The 27,011-nt window shown below is 37.1% G+C and overlaps 1 protein-coding gene across 2 annotated transcripts in view; it reads right to left on the bottom strand.

Moving 5' to 3' along the window:
- The window catches only part of CNOT10 (CCR4-NOT transcription complex subunit 10), a 56,368-nt gene extending 29,892 nt beyond the window's left edge, over positions 1–26,476 (bottom strand). For both annotated transcript variants that reach the window (XM_081072108.1, XM_081072109.1), the window contains exons 1-9: positions 26,197–26,476; positions 15,750–15,844; positions 14,349–14,510; positions 10,980–11,130; positions 8,378–8,520; positions 5,395–5,481; positions 4,701–4,784; positions 2,962–3,079; positions 213–362 (exon numbers count right to left, since the gene is read on the bottom strand). In XM_081072108.1, the coding sequence (XP_080928234.1) occupies positions 213–362; positions 2,962–3,079; positions 4,701–4,784; positions 5,395–5,481; positions 8,378–8,520; positions 10,980–11,130; positions 14,349–14,510; positions 15,750–15,844; positions 26,197–26,218 (1,012 nt within the window). In that variant the 5' untranslated portion in view covers positions 26,219–26,476. The remainder of the gene's footprint in view (positions 1–212; positions 363–2,961; positions 3,080–4,700; positions 4,785–5,394; positions 5,482–8,377; positions 8,521–10,979; positions 11,131–14,348; positions 14,511–15,749; positions 15,845–26,196) is intronic.
- Between the last annotated feature and the right edge of the window lie 535 nt (positions 26,477–27,011).

The following is a 27,011-nucleotide window of genomic DNA, read 5'->3' as shown; positions in this document are numbered from 1 at the left end:
GATTCCTGATTTTCAAATCCATGAAAAAGTGGTTTAAATTTATTTGATAATTACTCAATCTACTAAAAACCCCCCAAGTCAAACCTGTTGGGGAGCATCAGTGTTAACTGTACGTAGGTATGCATGGCATGCATTTTGACCAGACGCTTGCTCCTTTAAATCACACTTTGCCTCAACTGGTAAACTCCAAACTGTCCCCCAGCCAAGCATACCTGGATCAGTGCTACCTGCACTGAGCTGTGCACAGACATTGTCATTCTCCTGCAGAGCCTTTTTAAAGTAGAAAATTCCCAAATTGTGCTTGCTCATGGCGAAATGGATACAACCAAGATTATTCCAGAACATGCATCGCAAGCATTCACCTAAGAAAAACACACATTTGTCCACAAATTTTATTGTTGGTGTACATCATACAAGAATTAGGCTTATGTGGCATGAGTCAATTCTACGAGCAATTCCACTCAGTCCCTATAGAACAGTTTACAAGGCATTTGAAATTTAGGAAACACCTAAAAATTTTGTAAACTCTCTTTTCTTTTAAAATCTTTTATTAAAGGTGATAAACCAACCCTGCACAATGACTTGATTAGCCTTTTTGGTATTTAAAAAATTTTTAATAACCATAGGCAAGATAAAAAACGCAAAACCAAAAATATGAGTAAACATACATGTATTGCATCCACATAACAAAATACTATGTAGGAACTGGAAAGAATGAAGTTAAGTATATATGGAAATAGTGAAACTATAATTAAATGAAGAATATGAGAGTAGGATATATAAAATCCTGCTTTTGCCTGTTAAACTGTAAGTCTCACCTATTCTTTTAGTTCACACTTTAAATGTCACTATGGCAAAGCATCTATCATGTTTGTTGGGCATTTGTAGTTCTTATCCTGTACACTGTCCCTTTTTGTTTTTTACACATTTAAAAATTTGGTTACAGATGTTTTTCCATTGGTTACCTGTTATAGAAACCTTCTGTCACATCTGTTTCAAATATGTCCCCCACTGCCAGTTTGTCATCTGTCTTGTAACTTTGTCAAATGTGTGTATTTATATTTATGTTTTTAATCATAAAAGTTTTATATTTTCATGTGGTCAAATTTAGTCATCTTTTCTAAGTGCTGTGGTTCTTGGATTTGGATAATGTTTAATCAAGGCTTCCCCACCACGAAATTAAAACGTTCATCTAAGTTTTCTTTTGTTGCTTTTATGATTTTTTTTTTTTACATTTTAATCCTTCATCTCCCTGGATTTTATTTTGGTGTAATGAAAGCAATCTAAGCTTTAGTTTCTTTTTTCTAAATGGTTTCTCAAACATTCTAAAACAATTTACTGAAAGTCCATCATCTTTCCCTCAATGATATAAAGTGTATGACTAGATTGACAAAATTTATAATTAGGACATTCAATGCTTAATACTAAAAACTAAAGGTTGGCTTTTGATATATTTTAAAATTAAGCAATGATAATATTTTAAGAAGATAAAAACTATGCTTAGGAAAAAAGATAATAGGAAACACACTAAAATATTTAAAGGAGGTTGCTTCTGAATAGTGAACGATTTTAAAAAAATGCTTATCCTACATCTTCTCTAATATTTTATCAGCAACCAAACACATGGGAAGGAAATTCAAAATTTTAAAATTAATAACTATGAAAAAGTCAATATATAAAATACACAACTATTATACAAAAATCTTTCCTATTAGATTATCATAACTGTTGAGTAGTCAACTACATGTCCTGCTCCTGACACCAAATTTAGAGATTGCCAATATCAATTCTGAAATCTGTGTCAAGGCAATCCTAAAATTTTCTCAAAGTTGTTCAGAGAGGTCATTTCGGTGTTTGGGTGTTTGTGAGCCTCTGAGGGGAAGCCATGACAATAACAAAATCAAAAATTAAAATTTAGTAGAATTAGAAATGGGTACTCAGAACAAATGGATACCCAAGAGAATAATAATGGAAAAACTGCCTTTCTCCCTCCTCTACCACGCCACTGAACTGAAGGAAGAAACGGGGAAGGTTTGAGTATGCTTGCATGTGTGTTCCGTGCATGTATATGGAATAGAATTAAAACAAATTTTAAAATGTATTCATTATTTGCATTTTAAACTTGGTACATTTTCAATAGTTTAACATCATTTCTTGAATAAATTGATTTTCTTCCTTCCTCCCCAAAAAACAGCAATGATCTGATATTAATTGACAGCCACAAATTTTACCAGTAATACAAGCAATTCACTAAAATGTTCTAAATAGAGGCAGGAATAGCTGACAGTAATTATCTTCCTACCTTCATAGAAATATTTTTGTTATAGTTAATGGTCTAAAGAAATCGTCATATTTTTCCACTGCTTTTATGGGAGAAAAGGGAAAAGTAAAAACATTACCATCTCATTTCCTTAAAAGGGCTCATTTTATAAAGCAAAAGTCCAAGGAACTTATGCCCCAGACATAATTTCTAAGCTGACATTAAAAAACAAAATGAGGGGGTGGCCTGGTGGCTCAGTTGGTTAGAGCACAAGCTCTGAACGACAGGGTTGCCAGTTCAATTCCCACATAAGCCAGTGAGCTGTGCCCTCCACCACTAGATTGAAGGAGAATGACATGGAGGTGATGGGCCTTGGAGAAACACACTGTTCCCCAATATTCCCCAATAAAAAATAAAAAAATAAAAATAAAAATAAAAAAATAAAAAATAAAAAAAAATTAAAAAATAAAAAACAAAATGAAAGAAAGAGCAAGTGAGGTCAAAGAAAAGTAAAAGAAGTGAGGCTTCTTCTAAACTGGAAACAAATAGTAAAATTCCAGGAATTTTTTGCAGCAGAGTAAAACATTTTCATTTAAAAAATTAGCAAAGATCGTTTTGAAGAGTAGAATGGGTATAAAACCAAACCACAAAGGGTAGAAGAGCCAGGAAGAAAACACTAAAATGTCACAATTTTCTTTTACCTGTTTTCATGAATCCTGGGTGTTCAGCAATGTTTGAACTATTAAGTAGCTTCACAGCTTTTCGATAATTGCCTCTTAAGTACTCAAAATTGCTTTTAAGAAACAGAGAGGGTGCAGACTGTAAAGAAAATATAAATTACTTTCAATTTGTTTTTAGATGTCTAGTGAGATCATAATCATACTGTCGTGCTGGCCTGAGTTCAAGAGCACAAAGGAAGCAGTTAAGTCATGGTCACAAAAATTAGTCTCTGAATTTTTCATTGTTCTCACAACCTAAAACAATGGAACCTGTCAGACTGCACCTTATAAATTAAATTAAAGGTCTACCTCAAAAAACACATTCAACATATATGTTAGAAGAATACAGTCTGCAGCATTTTATCAACCGTATCTATTACACTACTAACTGGAAACTGTATTAACAACACAAACTAGGACATTCATTTTAATGGGTATTAGAGAGATTCTTATTTTTAGGATACAAATGCACCTTCATTAGAACACAAAGAGATACAATTCATCAAATACTTTTCCAAGTCAGAAAAAAAAGAGTGAACGCAAAATTTTTAAAGAGTGCCTTATTTTTGAGAGCTAAGCTTGTTACAAAGATCACCTTTTGGATTGCAGACCACCTTTCGTTTGTCCTAAGAATCCTCATGGTGGCAGATCATGCAGAGATCTGGGGACTAAACATCATCCAAGAGGACATCTGGAATCCTTGTCTCATTTATTTTTAGCTTAGTTACAGGTTTTCCTTCTAAATCGTTTCTACTTTACTCTGCTTCCTGGTCACTGAGGAAATAAGGGCTTTCAAAGTTTATTCCAGGTGGCAGTACTTTCTGATTCAGGTACGATTATTACTTTTCATTACAATGATTTATTTTCCTTTTTGTTTCTTCCCTTGACTATGAGATCCTCTAAAGCAGTGATTTTTTTTTTTTTTTAAATCTCAAAGAAGTTTGATAATGACTGTCTGGCTACTTAAGCCTTTCTTTCCCTCTTAGCCTCAAGTTTCCTCCTCAGGTCGAGGCTTCAATTGTTCTAAAAATATCACTTGAATACTGACCCAGTGGCTGAACTGGAACCTGCCTGAGATTTGTAGGGTCAACTTTCCTGAATTGTTCCTACTACAAACCATATCTCCTCATGATTTCACACTTTTAATTAATAGTTTTCCTAAAAGCATCAAGACTGTTCACAATTCTCTCTTCCCACTACCATCTTAAAAATTCTCTCTCAGTGGAGGGTTGGGTGAAGGCAGTGGAAGGAAGGAGTAATTATACCTCAAATACTCTAGCACGAAACAAACTGAAGCTATTGTCAAGCCAAAGATCATTTGGAAGGGCAGGTTTGGGTTACACTTGACTGTTAATCTTTAATAAATGTTTTGAGTATAATCCAAAAAAACCCTAAAGTGTCTAGTAACAGTGAATGTTTTAAGTGAATTGTGATAAACTACTCACAGAATACTAAGTAGCTATTTAAAATGGTGGTTTTGAAGTCTACATGCCAAGGGGAAATGCTTGTTACAATTTTAAGTGAGAAACACATTACATTACATTGTAGGACATAATATGAACACCATTTCACAACTCACTATCAAGGTTTATGCCTGGTAGTATATATACACTATAGTAGACTAAGAGAAATTATTTAAAATTCAAATACATATTGTCCAAATAAGAAAGTTTTAGGACATTAAAGCCATGAATTGAGAAAAAAAAAGTTAAGAAACTTACATTTCCAGCTGTGTTCATGACTGACTTGATCTCCCTTTTGCATGCTTTCAGAGACTTCATTTGGATATAAGCTCTTACTTTATACTGTTGGGGGGAAAATGCTAGTATGTAAGAACTATGGTGGATTTACACAGACTGAAGTAGTTTTACTTTCTAGTTAAGGAAATTAAACCCAATCTATTTACAACATAGTTATATCAATTATTTGCAAAAACAAATTTAAAATTACTTCAGTCTATTTTGACTGTACTCTTGGAATACACTCTAAAAAACTAAAAACATGGTGCAATAAAATTTATACTTAAGTTCCAAGCAAAAATCCTATCAATTCTTATCTGCACATGGCAAATTATTAGGTTGGTGTAAAAGTAATCGCGGTTTAAAGCATTAAAAATAATTGCAAAAACTGCACCAACCTAATAACAATGAATTTTAAAATCCAACAAACTTATTTTATCACCCAAATACAACACCATGCCATTTCTCTCAATCTTCTATACAGTAAATAAGTGATATTGCATTATCATCTTAATCAAAATATATTTACGATTAAATGTACTTTAAACTACAACACTTCAAGTCAAATAAATATACATGCCTTAAGTGAGTTACTGCTTTCAGTGATCTGTCACATTCTTCAGCATTCAAACTACAAGTAAACACATGTGATATATAACCGTAAAATTTACACTACCTGATGTATCTTTGATTTCGCAGCTTCTATTAGAGCTCCACTCTCAGCTTTATGATTAGATCCGTCTTTGTTGGTGTTATTACCAGTCTGTAGGGTGGTGAAACAAAGTTAACCAAAATTAAGTCTTTGTTACCATAATTTAAATCACTGGTCTCCAAGTGAGCTAATCTGAATCTCCTAGAGAGCATTTTCAAAATTCAGAATCACAGGTCCCCCTCCCAGACTCTGGTTTAATAGTGTGGAGTGGCTGACAGGCAACTACTGACGAGAAGCTTGCCGTTGAGCATAACGATAGACTAGATATAAAAAGCATGGATGTTATTACTTGGACAAAACTCAGATTCTTTTTCTAAAACCCGGAAGAGGTCATGCCTCTTCTTAAAAACTTTCTCTTCTTAAAAACTTTCTCTGGTATAAACACTGCCAACATTATACTCTAAATTCCAAGTAAAGCGTTCAAAACCCTTCACAATATGACACTGATATTGTATTATCATCTTAATCAAAGATTGGGTCGCCAATTTCCTCTCCTGCTGGTGTCCACTGCATCGCTCAGTTCAGATGACCAGAATTCCTGCAGCACACCACCTACCCTTCTGTGCTGTTTCTTCCGCCAGGACAGTTACCCTGCTCCATCCTTTCTTTTCTGATTTGTTGAACTATGACATCTTTGAAGGCCCAAAGCAAACATCCAAACTTCTCTGACATTCCCTAACCTCCTTCCTCCGAGTCCCTGAACAGATTTGCTTACTCCTCCTTCCAGAGGCCCGAGTTCCTTGAAAAGCAAGAACTGCAATGTTTACATTTTTGGTCACCTTAGTACCTAGCAGAACACACAAGCACCTCACCTATTGACTGAATTGTATTTCACCAAGTACTCAAGTACTGAATATAAAAGTGAAATATTTTACTACAGAGTTTACAAATAATGCTAAGATTATTTAACTGAACTCTTATATATACATACTTGTTAAATTGAAAACAAGCAATGCTAGATGTTTATTTTTAAATCTCAAGAACTTACACAGATAGAAAGGTATTGGGCATCTATTTTACACAAATACTCCTTTTTTCACAAAAGGGCAGGAACAGGAAGAAAGAAGGACCATCGCACGGGAACCAGAAGCACAAGCAAAATGAAAACATAACTAAAATATATTCTCAGTGTGTACCAAGTCTCTTATCAGAGCATGGTGAAGCTCAGTCGTCATAAACATGCACTCTTTTTAAAGAACTTTAAGGATAAAATTTTCCCTAGTGAAAGCTACCCTGTTTATCCAGATTACAAAATTTTATTGTCTTACTTCTAATCTTTACATTCTGTAAAACTGGTATATCACATATGAAAAGATGCTAACAAACATCTTTAGTCATTAGGAAAATCAAAACTATTACAAGATCTCACTTCACACCCATCAGGATGGTTACAATAAAAAATAATAACAACAAGGGTTGGCAAGAATGTGGAGAAACTGGAATCCTCATCAAGTTGCTGGTAGAAATGCAAAACAGTGCAGGTACTTTGTAAAATAGTCTGGTAGTTTCTCCTAAGGATAAATGTAGTTACCATATGATCCAGCAATTCTACTCTTATATATATATATATACCCAAGAGAATTGAAAATATATGCCCCCACAGAAATTTGAACATAAAATGTTCATAGCAGCATTATTTATAACAGCCAAAAATGCAAAACAACCCCAATGACCATCTACTGATGAATAAAAAAATGTGGCATACCCGTATAATGGAATATTATTCAGCCATAAAAAGGAATGAAGTACATATGCTAAAACATGGTAAACTCTGAAAATATTATGCTAAGTGAAAGAGGCTAATCACAAAAGGCCACATAATGTATGATTCCATAACATATGAAATGCCTACAGTAGGCAAATCCACAGAGATAAAAAGTAGATTAGTGATTGCCAGGGGCTGAAGGAAGGAGGAAAAGAGAATGACTGCTAAGGAATATAGGATTTTGTGGGGTGATAAAAATGTTCTGGAATATAGATCATGGTGATGGTTGTACAACTCAGTAAGTATAGTAAAAACCACTGAACTGTACACTAGGTAAATGGTACAACAGTAAATTTTGTGTATCTGAATTAAATACCGCTCTTTCCCACCTACTTTCCTTCTTCCTTCCCTTCCTCCCTTCCTTCTCTTTCTTTCTTGTCATTAATCAAAACTTTAATCCATCTGTTTTTCTCTACCTACCTTGTGGAACCTCCTGAGAGTAGGCATAATTCTTTTGATTTTTATTTATTAAAACAATTTTTTAAAAATTGAGGTTATAGGGCCGGCCTGGTGGCTCAGGTGGTTGGAGCGCTGTGCTCCTAACGCTGAGGTCACCAGTTTGATTCCCACATGGGCCAGTGAGCTGCGCCCTCTACAGCTAAGATTGTGAACAACGGCTCTCCCTAGAGCTGGGCTGCCGAGAAAAGCCAGAGGTTGGCGTGAGCTGCTTGTGCTGCCGTGGGCTGCTGTGTGCTGCCAGCAGCCAGTGTGAGTAGCCATGGGCTGCTGTGGGCTACTGTGTGCTACCATGAGCGGCCGATGGCCAGCATGAATGGACGGCAGCTCTCGCTGGCTGCCATTAGCTGCTGAGGGTGGGGGGGGTGTTACCGGATACTGCCTCAGCCGGGGGAGCACAAGGCTCATAATACCAGCATGGGCCAGGGAGCCTGTCCTGGACAACTAGAGTAAGAAACAATGGCTTGAACCTGAGTGGGGGGCAGAAGGGGAATGCGGAAGACGGGGAGGAAAAAAAATTGAGGTTACAAAATTTTTTGTGTATGTGATGAAGACTTTGAAGATCTACTCTCTAAGCCAAGTTTCAAATATGCAATACAGTGTTATTATTACTATAGTCACCATGCTGTATAGTGAATTACATTTCAAGAAATCTGTTAAAATATTGAATAATTACAAATGTTAATCATTATTTAAATTTTAGTCTGATCACTGCACGACACTCACCTCATTCTTTCCATTTTTGTTATTGTTACCCTGTGAAATCATTTTTTCTAGGACTGCAAGAAGATGCAAAGCTTTCTCAGCTTGGTAGGTTAATATATACAAGTCTACAAGCAAAAAACACACCGCTTGGGCGAATTTTTCTTCTGGGGGAAAAAAGAAAAGAGGAAAAGTCACAATTTACAGTGAAGCAAACAGCTCAGACCATCTCCCCACCCGCCTAAACTCTAAAGAGCAAAGCCTAAGTCTACTAAAATGAATGCTTATCATCTACAGCAATGAAAGGAAGCAACTTGCAAAGTCAACAATGCCATTCTATCAGGCATCATTCTCAGTCTCTCATTTCAGGGATTCTAGCGACCGAACTTTGTGGCAAAATAACTACCAAACACCGGCACAAGAAATGAGGAGTATTACTTTAGTTGGAAGGAAACCTCAAATCCAGTAACTGTTCAGCTACTTACTAGATGTGTGTGGCCTTCTCCATATCATCAAACTAATTTTTAGACCTCAGCTGGCTGACCTGTAGAATGAGAATACTTTACCTGCCTGAAGGCAGGGGGGGTGGACCAGGTGATCTCTTCAGGTTCCTTTGAACTCTAAAAAGGTCTGACTCTAGGAAATAGATTTCCTTTTTAGGCACAGAAATGGGAAAAAGAAACAAACAGATTACAGAGACAGAAGAAGCAAGTTGTGGATTGGAGTATATCAGAGAATTGTAATAGCCAAGAGGAAACTATAAAGACAACGACTTCAAAGGAAGAAGAGCCCAACCAAGAGAGGAAGGGTAATCTGCTGTGACATAACACTAATTCTTTTCTTTTCAAAAGAGAGGATAAAAGGAAAAATAAGGTCTAAAAGAAGGCTGCTATAATCAAGAACAGAAAATTTCAAAAGCCCTGAAGAGCCTCCTAACAAGTCCTCCTGATTCCATTCTTGCTCTTACACAGTAGCCAGAGTGGAGTCTATTTAAAACTAAAATCAATGCAGTTAAATGAGCAAAGGTCACATCTCCGCGGGCTTCCCACCCACTGAAAGTCCTTACCCAGGTTACAATGCTTTCCTTGTTCGGCTCCTGGCTACTTCTGAGTTCCTTCCCTCCCATTCTCCCCAGCCAGCGCCAGTCACAAGGGCCCTCCTGCTATTCCTCTAACACGCCACAGTCAGTATCACCTCAGATCCTCTGCACATACTATTACCTCTGGCTGGAAGGCTTTTCCTCTAAAGAGTGGCAAGCCTCACCTCACCTTTCCATCCATCTCTTTTCAAACACTGTCTTATCTCAGGCATTCCTTGATCACCTTATCTAATAACACCCCCAGCAAGGCTTTGTCCTCCTACTCAATTTTAGATTTCTTCAGAGCATTTAACTACCTCACAATATATTTATGGTGTCACTCTCTGTCCTAGTAGAATATAAACTTAATAAGGGTAAAGACCTTTTCTATTTTATTCACAGCATTATCTTCAGATTCCCGAACAGTGTCTGGCCCATACTAAGTATATACTTAATAAATACATGTTATATAAAGAACTCAAGTAGAAAAGTTAGACAAACACTAACAATAATAATTTTCAAAGAAGAAAAACATGTTTGAATACTAGTTGGCTGCTAGATGCTGTTATACCATAGTACGGAGTAACAGGATTTCACGAACTGTTCCGGAAATTCTAAAAACCAGCTTTACAGGAAAACACATCTGTGCCATCCTAGAAGTATAATTCTGACTTCTAGCTTTTCAGAAGAAAGGAACCGGCCACTCGTTACATAGCCCTTCACCATAGACGTCTCTCCCGCCCAGTCTGCCCAGCTACCATGCCTTCATGGTTGGGAAGAGAAGAGAAGCACGTTAAAATGTCTCCCTGGAGCCGCAATGAGCAGCTGTCCAACCAGCTGTTAGCAAAAGGGGGCCCTGTAACTCTTCCCAAAGCATCACAGAGGAGCCATAACACTCTACCACATCAGCAATCAGGTATTTATAAATCAGGAACCTGCATTAGTGTTTTGAATTTAAAATAACCACGGAGAAAAAGACAAATATGTGACTCACAACTGAAATCTGCCTGCTGGGTGGAAACCAACAGCCCTCTCTAACAACCATTTCTTGAGTCCAGCTTTGCTTTACTTGCTCCCATTTTTCCTTTTGCCCTTACCTTTCTTCCTACACTTGTGGATGATAATTGTAAACTAGTTAAGATAACAAAAAAGCTAACACAGTGCTGTACTATCTACTCTATTTCAGTTAGGCAGTAGACAAAATACTACGCTGTCCCCTAACATTTCAAAACACTCTTTTATTAATATATTACTTAAGAAAGAAAGGATCAGGTATTTAAACAGCAATGAAAAAAAATCAGCAAGTCTTTCTCATTAGTAATGGCATATCTAACAGTTATCAAAAATTGGGGTGGGCTGTGCTAAGAGAAAACCTGGATTCATCTAAAAATGATACAATTTTTATCTTTCTAACCATTAAGAAAATCTGACACAGTTCTTTTTCTTTCTTACTGACATGTAATTCTCTGATTTAGGTTATCTAGGTAAAACACCAAAGGCCTTTGTAAGTATAAGATAGGGAAATTTTTGACTTGACAGATAACATACCAAAAGGTTCAATAAACTGATAAAGCTTTTCGCCAACTGATATGGCTTCTGTATACTGCCGGAGATGATAAAGAATGACTGCCTGATTGTAATACAACATGCTGTTTTCAACATCATCTAATCCATCCATTTCTTCAACAGCTGAGTGGACCTATAAAACAATCAACAGGGATCATGCTCTAACAGCACTAAGAAAATAAAGAGCAAAAGTGAAAGAAATCTGTATCAATAAACTGGAACACAGGCCAACATTTCTTCCCCTCCCTTTGTTCCGTCCCCCCCCAACCCCCCCCCCCCGCCCCATAGGCCAACATTTCTTACTAAGAATTTTTACACATTTTCAACAGGACCTCTAGATTTTAATTACTCTCACACACTAAAAATTATTCTATTCATAATAAAGTTCTGTTTAGTGAAACAATTTGATGGGACTTTATTAAGTACCTAGCAAGGTGATTTTCTCCTTGCCTCTGTGAAGATATCTTCAGTGTTTAACTGTCAACATGGTTTCTGAGTTGGATTCCCACTTTGTAGCCTTATGAACTGCAAGAGGCTACATGGGGAGTGGGCAAAACTCAAAATGACCTTCCCTGTGAGAATGTTATGCAGTATGTACACATAAATCTTACTGCAGTTTGTAAAAACTAAAGTAAAATTTAAACATTACCAGACAATAGCTAACTACCTAACTATGTGCTAGGCCTGGTACATTAAGCTTTTTCACAGAAAACACCGCATTTAATCCTCACTTTGAGAACATAGATAATATTATCATTCTTATTTTATAAATAAGGAAACCACCATGAAAAGCTAATTATCTTACCCAAAGCCATATGGCTAGGAACCATATTTTCTGATTTTCCTGTTATGTTCAGGTTTTTTTCCCATAATAAAAAGAATAGGTTTCTTTGGAGTAATAAACAACAAAAATACACATTGTCACACACAGTGATAAAAACTGGCTTTTAATGGCTTTACTAGAACTCTAACATGCACATATGATACCAAAAGAAAAATATTACCCCACTGTGTGCTTTCAGGCTAACGAGTGGCAGCAATTGGCATTCAAACTTTAATCAAGTTTTGCAACCATTTTGTAGTTCCATGTAACACATGAAACTGGAATTCTACCTGTATTAAAACGAATCTTTCTTTGCCATTATGAAGATTGCAACATATTGTTGAGCAATGTTAAGTAATTAATTCTAAGACTGACATTTCCCTAAATTAAGCAGAACTTTGATACACAGGGATTGACTTAACAACCTTGGTTTGGCTAATGGCAAGGAACCGGAAGGTTCCCGAAACATAGTGATTTGTATTCTGACTTCTGAAGATTTCAATCACCCATGTGGAGAGCTTGACAGTGGGGTTCAAAGTTAACAATTGGTCCTCGCTAACCAACAGCAGGTGCATCTCAATGAGTTTGGGGGTTCCTTCACTTACCAAGTCACTATCTTCAAGTGATTAAAAATAGTCTCTTTAAGTAGAGAAAACTCAATTTTCAAAGAATAACTTTTTCATAGTTATGTAATAAAGAGAAAAATGAGCTAAAGAAGGGTTAATTCTTAGCCAGCAAGAAGGGTTTTGGATAAATTAAGGAGTTTTGGATTCAGCAATGGTTGAACTTATGACATGAATAACTTTACCACATTTTATGAGTCACCAAAATAATCTAGTAATTACTCCAGCCAGAACAAAACTGACTCAGTAAATGAGATAAAACATTAATGAAAGTGGAATAGGTTGAAAAGATGTGTCACTGCCCAGGGCATGTGACTGAATGGAAGTATGATTTAGAGAAAGCCAGGAGACGCAAGTACAAACACTTCTAGGAAACTCGAGAGCTGGAAGGCACTGGGGGTGAACGTAAGTAAACCAACCTTATTAAGAATAAAGGCTGGTGAAAAAATTTCAAAAAGCAGTTTTCTTGGCTTAAGTTTGTAGGAGCCTCTTATTCTTAAAAAAAAAAAAAAAAAGTTTTAAGAATGAATTTGTGCTCAAAAATCAAATGAATGTTCCCTGGAAGAAACTGTCTAGGAGGTCACAGGGCATGTATATGACGTACATCATCATCTTTCCTTTGATTCTGGAGCTCCAGATAAAGTCACGGCTAATAATACTAGTGTAATGATGAAATATGATGACGTATAAGTTTACTAAGACTGAGGTAGTTACAAGAACAGGCTCAAGAGTCAGAAGGTCTGTTTCATACAGCCAAGAATTCCTCCTCCCCCCATTCTTGGCTGTATAAATTAAAACTATTAGGTTCCCTAAACCCGCCCGTTTCAAAACTGAGATAACAAGTACTTATCTCAATGGTTGAACGTGAGGCTTACATGAGATAAGGCACAAAAAGCACTTAATGTGGAATTTGGAATCAAGTAAGCATTGAACAAATGTTGGCTATTATTCTCATTTTCATTGAAGAATTTTAATAGGGTTGAAAAATTACTTTATTCCTACAAAGACTTATGAAGAGCCTGAAGGGGTCACTTATTTCTAACTACATCATAGTTTAGATATGTATCTACAGTAGAATGGTACTCATGAATACCGGAAAGGGGCTCAAAAAGGTCTCAAGACCTTCTACAGCACGAAACAGTAATTAAAAGCACAAGCCCTCGTCAAACAGAACTGGGTTCACATAGCTCTGATGACGTAAAAGCTTTGTCTTTGGAAAATTTATACAAACTATCTGTACCTATGCTTTCCCATCTGTAAAATGAGAAAAATGATAGTAGGTACTTCATGGTGTTCCTGGGAAGAGTGAGATGTTATATGCAAGGTTCTTAGCAGGGCCGTGTTACATAGTAAGCTCTGAATGTCTGCTAGCTGATCCTATCATCATCATCGTCGCCGTCGTCGTCATTAGCCTTCCTGAGTATCAATGGTCTACCCTGTGATTCGAGAAATGTTGCCATTATGATCAGACCAATGAAAAGAGGCAAGTCCTAAACCAAATATAAGTCAGAATACCTTCTATTTAATTACTCATCTCCTGATCCGAAATGCTAAAGCTATCGGACATTATTAATAACCAGGTCTTTGCAGTTATAAATCAATGTCAGGAGCTACGCTTCTTCATATTATTTGTACTTTAATTCTTTCTTAAAACTCCAAAGCTTATTCAAGTTTGGTATATTAATCTATTCTGTTCAAGTTAAAAACCCAACAGAAAATAAAATCATACAATATAACTTTCATTTCCTGAAAAAATTTTTATATAAATAAAATACCAGCAGATGTTTCAGATATATTAGAAATTATGCTATTAGACAAGAAGTCACATTAATTTTCTTTAACTATTTTTTGTCTAACAATTTATAGAGAGCACCACAATTATTGCTAAATTCATTTGTGTATTACCTGATTCTTCAGCTGGTTGAGTGTTTGTCTCAAACTATCTGTTGTTGTTTGGTTACTTTTAAAAAACTCAGCTACTGCTGTATTCAAAATTATTTTATAATCATCTTTGTTTATATCTTGTAGGCAAGCAAGGTGTTGCAGACAGGCATCATAATTTCCAGCCTAAAACAAAAATAAAAACACACATACATAAAACTACACACCAGCTTTAAGAACTACACAATCCAAATATACTTCACTCATCTTTATTTATTTTTTAAAAAATTTTATAAGAGTTTATTTGAGCCAAAACTAATGACAATTGCCAGGAAAGCAAGATCTCAAATTTTTTCTTCCCACCTATCTTTATTTTAAAACTCTTAAAAAAGACAAATAGAGGGCGGCCGGATGGCTCAGTTGGTCAGAGCGCAAGCTCTCAACAACAAGATTGCTGGTTCAATTCCCGCATGGGATGGTGGGCTGCACCCCCTGCCACTAAAGACTGAAAATGGCGACTGGACTTGGAGCTGAGCTGCGCCCTCCACAACTAGATTGAAGGACAACGACTTGGCTTGGAGCTGTTGGGCCCTGGAAAAACACTCTTCCCTAACATTCCTCAAAAAAAAAAAAAGACAAACAAAATTCCCCCAAAGACACTAAAGTCACTACATGAAGCAATATTTATATCAATTAAGAAATTGTGATATGTCAATCATATCTTAATAAAACTAGAAAAGAAATTGTGGATATTTATTTCCTAAGAATCAAACTCTAACACTGATACATGGGCATCATAACTATAAGACATATACATAAATATAAACTATATGTATGTATGTTGTAATCATATATGTATATCAGTATATCCCGGTAAAATGGCTAGCAGGGTATAATAGCCAAGGCTAGCAAAGACAGGTAATGTGATTAATTACTCCAAATCTTAATTTCTCGTGAATATACTCCGAATACCCAAGTATCAAGTTCTTTGCTTACATGTATGTAACCTGATAATCAAATAAGGTTTTTTTTCATATCGTTTAATATCAGTAAAGTTAAAGTTTTGACAAACTCTGGGCGTTCTATTTTAAAGCAGTCAAGAAAAAGAACTGAAGAGAGTAGTGAAAGGAAAATATTGACCCTCATACTTACAAATCTAAATTTAAATAACTTAAAAACAACACCAAGAGTTAAAATATATTTATGAAAACTTAAAAACTTGGGAATGGCTCAAATTACTCCCATTCCTTTCACCGTATTTAAAACTCTAAAACGTTTTTATTTTAAAACTAAACCTATTCTCTGACTTGCACTCTTGAATTAGTACAGAACAAAAATTATAAATTTAAAAATGCACTGTGAAATGATTCACACTTGACAGATCCTAAAAATGGAACAGATTAATTAAGAGACCCCATCTCTTACCGTGAAAGCCTGGAAAGCATTGGTGGACAATTCCTTCTCTTGGTCAGTGATCCCAGAGGACTGACCTGTCCCTTCCTGCTTCTCTGCTCCCTGATCTGCAAATATACAAGTTCCACAGTTCTTTAGAAATAAGTTTTGCAGTGAATGTGTTCCTAGTTTTCTTGTCTTCTTAATGAAATTGCCAGTTAGAACTCTCTCAACTACAACAGTTAATTAGTATTAGAAGTAAGAAAGAAGCCACTCTCTGAAAATTTGACAAAGAACTGTTTCCCTTAGCCCTGGTCAAATACAAGTAGTACAATGAAAACCCACCATTACTTACGTAAGGATTACAGCTCTGTCCATCAGGACATTCAGGCTGAGAATGTTGTACTCTTTTAAAACTATTAGACCTGTGTACCCAGCAATATACCAAAAGCAGGACCTGGAGACACAAGATTATATGTACATGTACAATGCCTTCTAAAAGTTTATAACCCAGTTGGAACATAGTAACATTTAATAACGAGAAAACAATATTGATAAGAACACAGAGATAATTTCCAAGCAAAGAATGTGTTCATAAACTTAGAAATCCAAAAGCCCAGATTAACACAAAAGCCTCCTTAAGATGAGTAAGTGTCCATATACATTCTAAGATTAATGATTCCTGCCCCACAATTTACTACTTTAAGAATTAGATTCTTTTTTTTTTTAAATTTAAAAACAGACCCCAACATAAATGTAAAAATATGAGCTGAACGAGTCTAACACTACTCCATTATGACACCTGTTGGGTATGAGTGTAAACTGGTACAACCTCCTAGGAAGCAACTGGCTACATACACAGCCTCTGACCAATCAATCCCACTTCTAGGCATTCATCCTACAAACACACGTGTACAAGTACACAGAGATGCTCACTGAAGCACTATTTGTAATGGTGAATGTCTAGAAATAACTTAAATATCCTTCAGTTAATAAAACTGTTAACTGAATCATAGTATAGGAATACAATGATACACTGAATTGTTCTAGTTGAGTAAACATGCTTAGATATGAAAAAAAGATCGACATCTTGTCATAAAAAAGAAACAGATTGCAAACAGCTTTACACAACTGAACTCCATGTTTTAAAAAATAGATACATAGATATGTATTTCTGAATACGTACAGAATCAAGTTTGGAAGGACAGGCATCAAATTCTTAGTGGTTATCTCTAGGGAGTAGGATGGAGGGAGAGATTTTACTTTCCTTCATACTCCTCTTAATGTTTACATTTTTACACTGAGCATACATTACTTTTTTAAAGTTGTATTTTTAAATGCCTACCTAAAACTAATAGGTTTTAGAACTCCGATGAATGGTTACCTTCAGGAGCCTAGCAAGATGCATAAGGGGGGCTTCCGGGTGTGTGAGAATTCCTTTAACTGTATATACACTTAACGACATGGGCCTAGAAATCTACATTCCAGGAGCCTTCAAGGAACCAGTCCTCAGCAGAGAAACCCTGGCCTGGCACGTGTCAGCAGTAAGTAAAGATGCCCAAGTTCCCCCTCTCTGAAGAAGGCAACATGCCACAATGAAAACAGCACAAGTCTTAGAATCAGCCACATCTTCAGTCCAGTCTGCCGTTGGCCACCTAACTATTTGCTTGGAGATGCTAAATATTAGCTCCCTTCCCCATTTCCTTTTGCCAAAACAACGGAGGATTCTTGCAGTTATTATTATTTTTTTCAATATACTTATTTCTGCACTTTAAACATACAAATTAACAACGCAATTAGATTTAGGGTGACCAACTATGGGACAGCTCCTTAGATCACTGTGGAACCCCTAGATCATACACTCCTGCGCATCACCACTCACACTAAGAACCCAACTTGGGTTTAAGTGAACTGATCTAAGATCTGCCCCACAAAAAGGGATTTGGGTACTTGGGTTTATTAGAAGTGCTACTTCTGATACTTAAGAGTTAGCAGATAAATTAGTATTTCATTCCCACGTTGGCATACATATAAATAAGAACTGAGTCCTGATAGGGAGGAGGAGGAACTAATACGTAGTTTAATGGAGAAAGGTTACCAGTTTAAAAGGACAGTATTCAAACAGCTTTTTCTTTAGAAAGCCAATAAAATAACAATGACCTTGACTGCAAGACTACTGTTTACACAGTATATCTGTTTTGCAGAAATTTCAGCTGCACAGTAACAGCAGCTAGTGACCAATTACTCTAAAATGTGTAAAAATGGGACAGAGGATTTCAGGCCCCTCGACAGCAAAGTATGAGTTTAGAGTGAAACAGAACCCTCAGCTCCATGTATACGCATCATAAAATTTTAATAATAAACACAAGTACTTCAACTTTTTTTAGGAAACATGAAGTATTTTAAGAATCTATCTTCCCTTAAAAGAAAGGTAGATTTAAACCAAATGACAAAAATTATTAGTTTGCCATCAAGCTATCCCCATCGCATCTTCTAAAATACACCCTGACATTCTTTAATGGGACTTCTGGGCCCAACTGTTAAAGAGTGAAGCATAAACATAGGGCAGAGGGAAACGCAACAATTTAGCGTTGAAGAGTTTAAGCTTCTATCTACTTTCCACCCAAAGCAGACTGGCTCAAATGATCACTGCTATACTATCCTCTAGGAACTGTAAAAGTCTCCTAAAATTGCAGAAAAGGAGGGAAATTGGCTTTAAGATAAATAAATAAATAAATAAATAAATAAATAAATAAATAAATAAATAAATAAGCTAGGCTCTAAGGTTGACAAGAGACTCTGAAAATCCCATTTCTACAGACATTTCAGAGAACTGAGTCCAATAATGATAGCCTTTACATGTTAACCAACCCTTATTGTACCTACACTCTTTTACATCAAGATAAAAACAAACAAAACCCCAAACTTCAATGGGATTACTATTTTTATTTTCCTTGTTATCTTTTTCCACTTTTCAAGTTTCTTCAAAGAATGGGTATTCTTTCTCTATGATCCGTTTTTAAAATGTTTTTAAAACATTCATTTTTTTCGTAACTGCTTACTTCTTACCAGAGAGAGTCTGCACGTAATTCCACAATGTGTCTTTATTTGTCCAAAAGTATTCTCCATTGCCAATGGAAAGAGTGTATGACCGTTCATCCATAAGCTTGACTTTCCTTCTACCCTGGCCGATTGGACATGGCTGACTTTCTAGGCGTACAGAGCTCTTTGGCGCACAAACCTTAATGCTCTTTAAGGCAACAGTCTTCATTTCTAACCAAACAATTGCCTTTAGGTTTGAACGAAGGAGAGAAGAAACATACTGCTTTCCCCAAACTGAAAAAAGTCAGTTAACTGAAAGCACAGACACATTCCATTACAGAATATTAATAATTCAAACCTGATTGGAGGAGGGGGGCTTCCATATAAGCTGCACTTTTCAAAATACAGCTTCAATGATGTTCAAGAAATTTTTTTCCAAAGGAAAAAAGGACTGCTAAGGCCTAAGGAAATTTACTGCTACACTCACAAAATTGTGTCGACGCCTTCGTGAAGGAAAATTTTAAGTAAGGATGCTATTTCAAAGAAAAATAATTCAGGTTCACCAAAGTGACCATATAGCTAAGGCTAACACACCTCACTTGCGGTTTTCTATCACTTGGAACAAGTACACCTGACTTATCAAAACGCTACATATAATGGCTGAGTTCTACACAACTCAGAGAAATAACATGTGATCAGCAGTACTACAGACTTGAACGCCCTGTAGAGCACGACAGAAATAAAGGATCAACATATCGAGCATCAAGAACATCCGCATGCTTTGGGGAAGACAGACCAAGCAGATCGCTACCAATGAGTATTTTTATTTTCACATCTCAGAGTAGATTTTATGTACAGAAAAAAGATTAACTTTGGTTTTCAAATACTTGATTAACGTTACAAACTCAAAAAGCCTAGATTTTCCTCAAACTTTTTCATTCAATTTAGACATCTTATTCTATTTGGAATTTTCATTTTAAAGGGCTGTGATGAATGTTTGATCTCATTTACAAAGTTAAACACTTTCAAACATAAATTTTAACTACTTCAAATAATTTTAATACATTCAATATGAAGTATAATTGTTTGACTTAAAAAGACAAATTTTTCTGAAAACTTATAAATCTAAAAAATTAAACTTATGAAAATAGTAACTCAGGTACTCCATAATGTCAGTGCCCAATAATATAAATATATTAAGGTTTCAACTTCTATTATAAATCAATTATACACTTTAAATTGGAATCATAAGACAAAAATATTACTCTATAAATTTTTAAACATGAAAAACACTTAAAATATCAAATATCACTACATCAATTCCCTAATCTGAAAACTGGTAAAAAGGATGAATTAAATTTTTAGCATTTAACATGCCTTTCTGGGAAGAAATACAATTCACCCAGTAGAGAGAGCTATTCTTTACAAAATACCAGCTAATAAATGTAGACACAGTAACAGAATTAGGAAAAACACATTTTTGCAACACTTAATGTTACGTGATTAAGGTTAAGATCATCAATAGTAAATGTTTACATAATAACCAAATTATTACACCATAGATTACTTGTTTTATAAAAAAACAGAAATATAATTGACGTATAACATTATATTAGCTTCAGGGGTGTAACATAATAATTTGATATTTATCCATATCACATGATTACTTCTAATTGCAAATGGAAAAAGATGTTCCTGTTACCGTCTTAAGTGATCAAATTTAGCATCAGTAATAGTGAACTGACAATATGTACTTTATAAAAAGTATACAGAATTACCTACAAAGTATCTTGCAAATATGTTAAACCTAAATCTAACAAAGCCTGTAGAAACAACTTTCAGTTTACAAAAAATACAGGAGATAAACAATTCAAGGATACCAGGAAGAAACAGACAAATTCAGAATGTAGGATGTTCTACAAGGCAAGTGACTTAAGTCTCTTCAAAAAAGTCACTGTCGTTCATTAAAAAAAAGGAAGAAAAAAAAAAAAGAATTAAGAGCCATACTTTCTAAAACACATTTTTGAGTAAGATTGCTATTACTTGAAAGTTTGGAAGAATTCACTAGTGAAGGCATTTGGGCATCAAATTTTCTTGGTAAGAAGGTTTTATTTTTGCTCTTTTTGTTTTTGTTGTTTATAAATTCAACGACTTTAATAAAGGTCTTCCTGTGTTTTCTATATCATCTTGCATTAATTTATTCGTGTTTTTCAAAGAATTTGTCCATTTCATCTAAATATTCAATTATTTGCATGAATATCCCCTATCTTTTCAATATCTGTAGATTATAAGCATGTATATCAATAAATTTTCTTCTATACGTAAAAAAAAAAAAAAAAAAAGAGCCATCCTAAAATAAAATAGATGAACCTTAATTGGATCTTAATTTGAAAGGCACTGATTCTTTAAAGCTTTAAGTATCATTTTTTGGTTCAACTGGGAAAATCTGATATATTCAAATATTAACTTTCTGAAGTATGATAATGGTATCATGGTTATGCAGGTGAATGTCCTTATTTTTAAGAAATATATGATGAAATATTTAAAGATGAAGTGTCATGATGTCTACACCTTATTTAGAAATGGTTCTGTAGGTAGAGATAGAGGTAATAACAAAATGTAACAATTGTTGAACTAGGTGGTGGTTATACAGATATTCATTTTATTGCTTCAATTCTTTGGATGTTTGAAATCATTGGTGATAAAAAGTTGAAAAAATATCAAATGAGCACAGATTTTTGTAATTATGTATATGTAGGGTGATTGATGGTAACTAAACTAGACTTACTGATCATTTTGCAACATATACAAATTTTGCAATATATACAAATATCAAATCATCATGTTGTACATCTGAAACTAATACAATGTCAATCATACCTCAATTTAAAAAACAGGAACCACCAACCTATACTACTGAATCTTTACAACATTTTTCAAGGACCTGGAAAAGATAATAATTATAAAATTGTGTGATTCTATCAAGGATGTTTTTTAAAATATAAAATTGACACTAACCAAAAAATGCACAGATTCCTTATTGGACATTGAAAACAATGGTAGGACAGTACTGTATAGTTTATTTCCTCATCTGCATATGTATATATATACTTAAGTCAATGTGAGCTTGGGTAGGCATAGAAAAAGTCTGGAAGAACACACAAACTCAGTATGGGTTACATGGAAAGTGGGGACATAGAGGACTTCATACTTTTTACCATATACGCTTAACAATAATAAAGTTTTTTAGTGCTTTAGATAAAATAAAAAATAGCCTTGGCTTCAAGTTGTTCCATTTGTTTGTTCCTCCTACCAGTTTTACAGTCAGTCTGGCTCAGTTTCAAAGACCTTTTGAAGTCCTCTTCGCCTGAATGTCTCATTCACCTGGTCCTGTCTTTCCCTCATGCACAGCGTCAACCTTTTCCTATGGAGCCTATTACTGCCATCTTCATAGTGCAAATTCTCAGATAAATTCAAATGTAAGATTTTGTTTTCTAACTCCAGCCACTTTCTCCTTTCAAATAACTACCAAAAGTAAAGTCAAATAAATCATTCTAAAACATTGCTGGTATTCCCTTAGTCAAAAATGATATTGGTCTCATACCACTTTTATATGTTATTAGTATATAGGGACACAAACCTTGTGAACCTTCCACTGCCCCTTCAATTTTTGTCTCTGGTTGGCACCCCATCCACCCTGGGACACCCCTCGCTTTATGACTTGGTAGAAATACAATTCAGGATGTGAAAACCGCTGGCTGACAGTCACTGAGAAGCCACACAACCTAGATGCACAAGTAACTTAGTTCCCACCTGGAGTCTGGACCACCTGGAAACAGAAAACAGGAGGAAGCTGGACAAATCATCCCTTCTGTCTCTCTTATGTGGACTACTCTGAAGTGTAGTTTCTCTTCGAAAACCTTCCAGAAAAATCCCACATGTAAGTGACCCGCTGTGTGTCTTCCTGGCTCAAGGTGAAACAGTAGCCAGGGATGGAATGTATTGCGCTCCCTCTGCCGATTTCCTTCTCTCCCTCCCTTCACTACCCTGGGCTGGCTCCTTCCAAATAAAAAGTTAGCACCTTAATTGGGTTCTGCTTTCCAGAGTATGAGGGCTGAAACACACACCCTACCTACCTCAGTTGATCCTCACAAGCTACAACCCTGTGAAGTAAATAAATTAGAAGGCTATTGGGAATTAGAAAACTATTAGGACCCCTATTTTACAAATGAAGTAACTGAGGCTCAACTAAGAACCTTTTCCAAGAAAAGGTTCTGCTCACCTACTGCATCCAATCAATGACAAATTCTACCAGTTTTACTCCCTAAACATTTCTCACGTCTGCCTTTGCTCTCCATCCTACCATTAACTACCCTAAAGTAATATTAGTCATCATTTTTAAAAACCAGGGCCTGAGATGATCTCATTTAACTCTTTACCAATCCTGTGAGGTAGGTAATATCATTCTCTTTCTACACATCAGAAAGCCGAGACTTTAAAAAGTTTCCTAAAATGTGCCCAAGGTCTCACAAATACCAAGCTAGAATGAACCTACACTGCCTGATTTCAAACTCCATCCCCTAACTGATCAGTTGTCACCTGGCTCAGTTAAAATCTAAATCAGATCACATCATGCCCTTGCTGAAATCTCCCAGTGGCTTCTCATTAGTTAGAATAAATTTGAACTTCTTCCATGACCTACAAAGCCTGACATAAACTGTCCCCTGCCACATCTCTGACTTCATCTCTTGCCATGCTTCCTTTGCTGACTTAGCTATAAATACGTAGTGAGTGCCTCCTATAAGCCAGCCATTGTTCTAGGCGCTGGAGAGAGAGCATAACTAACACAAAAATCTCTTCCTCAAGGGGTTTTCTCGCTGTTTTCAAACATTCCCCATTTCTTGCTCCCCCTATCTGGAACATTCTTCCCCCACATGGCTGGCTCTTTATCTTTAGGGTCTCTGTTCAAATGTCCCCTCTAAGAGAGCTCTTCCTTCTCTAACCAATCTATTCAAAATAGAGTCCTTGCTCTCAGCCTCCTTTTCTTCATTTTTCTTTTCTTCACAGTATTTATCACAACTTGAAATCATAATTATTTCTTATTTTGTTTACATGTATACCTGTCCTTCATACCACATTATAAGCTCCATTACAACAGAGACTTTGTAGTGCCTGGCAGAGCAGGCCATTGGTGAATATTTACTGAATATATAAACATGACAACATTAGCTGGTCTTAGCTAGTGTCTGGGTTTCCAGTCTTGTTTCACCTAAACTCACCCTCTACCATAGCCAGCGTGATCATGTCACTTACCTTCCTAAACTCTTTCATGGGCTTCTTTTTTTCACCTAATGAAAAACAAGTACATAAGATCCTCTATGAAAAGGGCCCTGGGCTCAGGAGCTCAGAGACGAAGGAGCATATAAACTAGATTTTGAATGAGGAGAGTGTTCACCAGACAGAGAAGAGGAAAAAGGGCATTACTACCCAGAAGCTCAAACGAACACAATGCTTTCCAAGAGAGTCATTTGTGGCGTGAAGAGCTTGATGTGTTGATAAAAAACTTCAGCTGGAAACAGATTGTGAAGAGCCTCACAAATGACATTAAGGAGTGAGGTTTTGATGCACAAAAGATGGTAAGGTCTTAGAAAGTTTATAGGTAGGGTAATAGTATGACCCAATTAGTGTTTTAGAAATAAAATGAAAAGGCAGCAGTGAGAAGAATGGATTGGATAAGAAGAGACAAACATCAGTCAAGAGGCTGCTTTATGTGAAATCGATCACAACGAGAGATAAAGGCCAGACCTAGTACAACTGAAATGGGGATGGAGAGGAGCAGAGAGCCATACTAAACACTCACCCACTTAACACAGATTCAACCTTATTATCAAGATAGGAAGTTTCCTACAATATGGCCTATAAACTTAAACCAACCAAAGAAACAGCCCGCAAGTCACTGTGGACTTTATTCTTCTCCTATATATATTACATAGCTTGTACCGAACGGGAGTGTCATTAGAGGTGTGTCTCTGGCAGACTGAACAGTAGGTCCTCAAAGGCGGAGAGTATGTCATATTCATTTCTTCAACATGTAAGGCAACACATGGCACTTAATCTTGGCGAATGAATGAATGAACAAGTAGAAGAGTGCTTTATGACTGGGGTACGACTTGAAAATTAGATGGGCGTTAGGCCTAAAAAGGTCATTCCAGGCAAGTGCAATGGTATAGGCAAGTAGGTAGGGGATGGCAAACCTGGTGAAGAGAGTGAGACACTGTCCTAAATTAAGAATGACGACGTTGGTTCCCCTGGTCCAGCCTTGGGCAGGTCATGCTTATTCCCTGAAACGTTTTCCCTACCCAGCCATTCCCTATGGTTTACTCCTCCTTTCATTCAGCCGTCTGCTCACATATCATCTCACCACAGGCTTTCCCTGAGCGGCCTGTCTAAACTTCTATAACACACTCCATTAGCCTCAACTTTCTAAACCTTTTTTCTGTTGTTTTTTTCTTTTCAGCTGATGACCGAAGACATCCTCTACCGATTTTATTCATCTGTACTTGTATTAGGATGGACTCACTAAAATATCAAATCAAAAAAAAAACAAAAAACAAAAATAAATAAAAATAAAATAAAATATCAAATCAAGTTTATCTGTCCGTTACCAAGATCCGGACCTAGGACAACTTACAGCACACTGAGTTTTTTTCCCCTTTTTTTTTTTTTTTTAGTAATTTCACTGTAAAGTCTAAGTGTGGACCACTTCCAACTCTGTGGATGCCACAGAGAACATTAACTTCTTTTAGGAAACATACACCACACCGACCCAGAGGTAGGCTGGAAATAATTATATATTCCTTAATGCAAAAGATTCTAGGAATAGGGCAGGAATCCATAAACAAAAATCAACGAGATTAAATTAGCTAGGCCTGAGGAACTGGGGGAAAACAGGTTCTAAACGCAAGAGGTCAGAGAGCACGGACCAGGGCGACACACCATGACTCCACGTCCACGTAAATACGTGGCTTGCACAGAGCTAATTACATAGCATGTACCCGACCAGAGGCAGGGTGATGAGGCCAAAACAGCCCGGGGCAGTCTTAGCCCGAGCAGCTGGGTGCCTGCTCCAGGGTGAACTTCCCTTGCTTTGCCGTCCCCATTGGGAAATCGAAACAGTCGGCGAGGCGGCCAAATAAATGCAAGCTGTTTCGGCCAGCGATATTCTGGGACACTGGGCCAAGGCGGTCCGCAGCGGCTTCCAGCTGCACGTGGGTAAAACAACTATCGGGCCGTAGCCACGGCCGAGGGACCCGAGAGGGGAGAGACATGCACGCCCGAGTCACAGTCGCCCTCGGGTCCTCAAGCCCTCGTCCTCACTCCGGGCCCCGCCGCCTCCGCGCGTCCCGCCGGCTCAGCGAGAGGGGCGCGGGCGCCTCACCTGAAGGCTTGTCTGCAGCCATCCTCCCGCCTCGGCTCGCGCTCTTCCCCGCAGGTGGCGTGGCCTCGCCTCCAGCTGCCCGCCGGCTGCTATCCCGGACCGCTGAGGACGACTCTGCCCACCCCTGCTGCAGGCCCCGGGGTTCCGGCCAGCGGAGTGCGCAGACCGAGGGCTGAGGAAGTGACGAAGGCTGGTTCACGTCGTCTAGCAACTGCAGCACCGTCTCCACCGAGCTTTCGCCCCTGCATCCCGCCTTCTACAGTCTCCGCCCCGCCGAGTCACGGTACACACTACTTCCGGGGGCCGCGGCCGGCGTGGGAACTGTGGCTGGCTCCGCCCCACGCTGGCGTCCTCCCGACCCCACCCACTGCGGCAGGTGCGCGTGCGCGCGCGCTTGCGCCTCTGGGCATGTGCGGGGTAGGGTGGGAGGGGCCTGCGTGCCACTGCCTTTTGCTTATCCGGACTGAAATACTTAAGTGTCCAAGCAGCTGTCCCTCATTTTACATAAAAGCACAATAACCACACCCGACATTTATGTGCTAAGCATTGAACCTTGCACTTGGCTTTAGTCTCTCATTGATTTCTCACAACTCTGTGAGAAAGCACTGTTGGGGTTCCCGCTTAAAAACAAAACGTTTCATTTTAGAATAGTTTTAGATTTGCAGGGTTGCAAAGATGATGCATAATTCCTGTATGCTCCCCACCTAGTCTGCCCTGTTATGAACATCTTAGTTATTAAATTACTGTGGTACCTCCGTCACATCCAAGAAACCACCTTGATCCGTGCTATTACTATTACGGGAGGGACTTCTCCA

Source organism: Rhinolophus hipposideros (genome assembly GCF_964194185.1).
Source record: "Rhinolophus hipposideros genome assembly, chromosome: 14".
Classification (NCBI taxonomy): domain Eukaryota; kingdom Metazoa; phylum Chordata; class Mammalia; order Chiroptera; family Rhinolophidae; genus Rhinolophus; species Rhinolophus hipposideros.
This window is presented reverse-complemented; position numbering and strand designations above follow the sequence as displayed.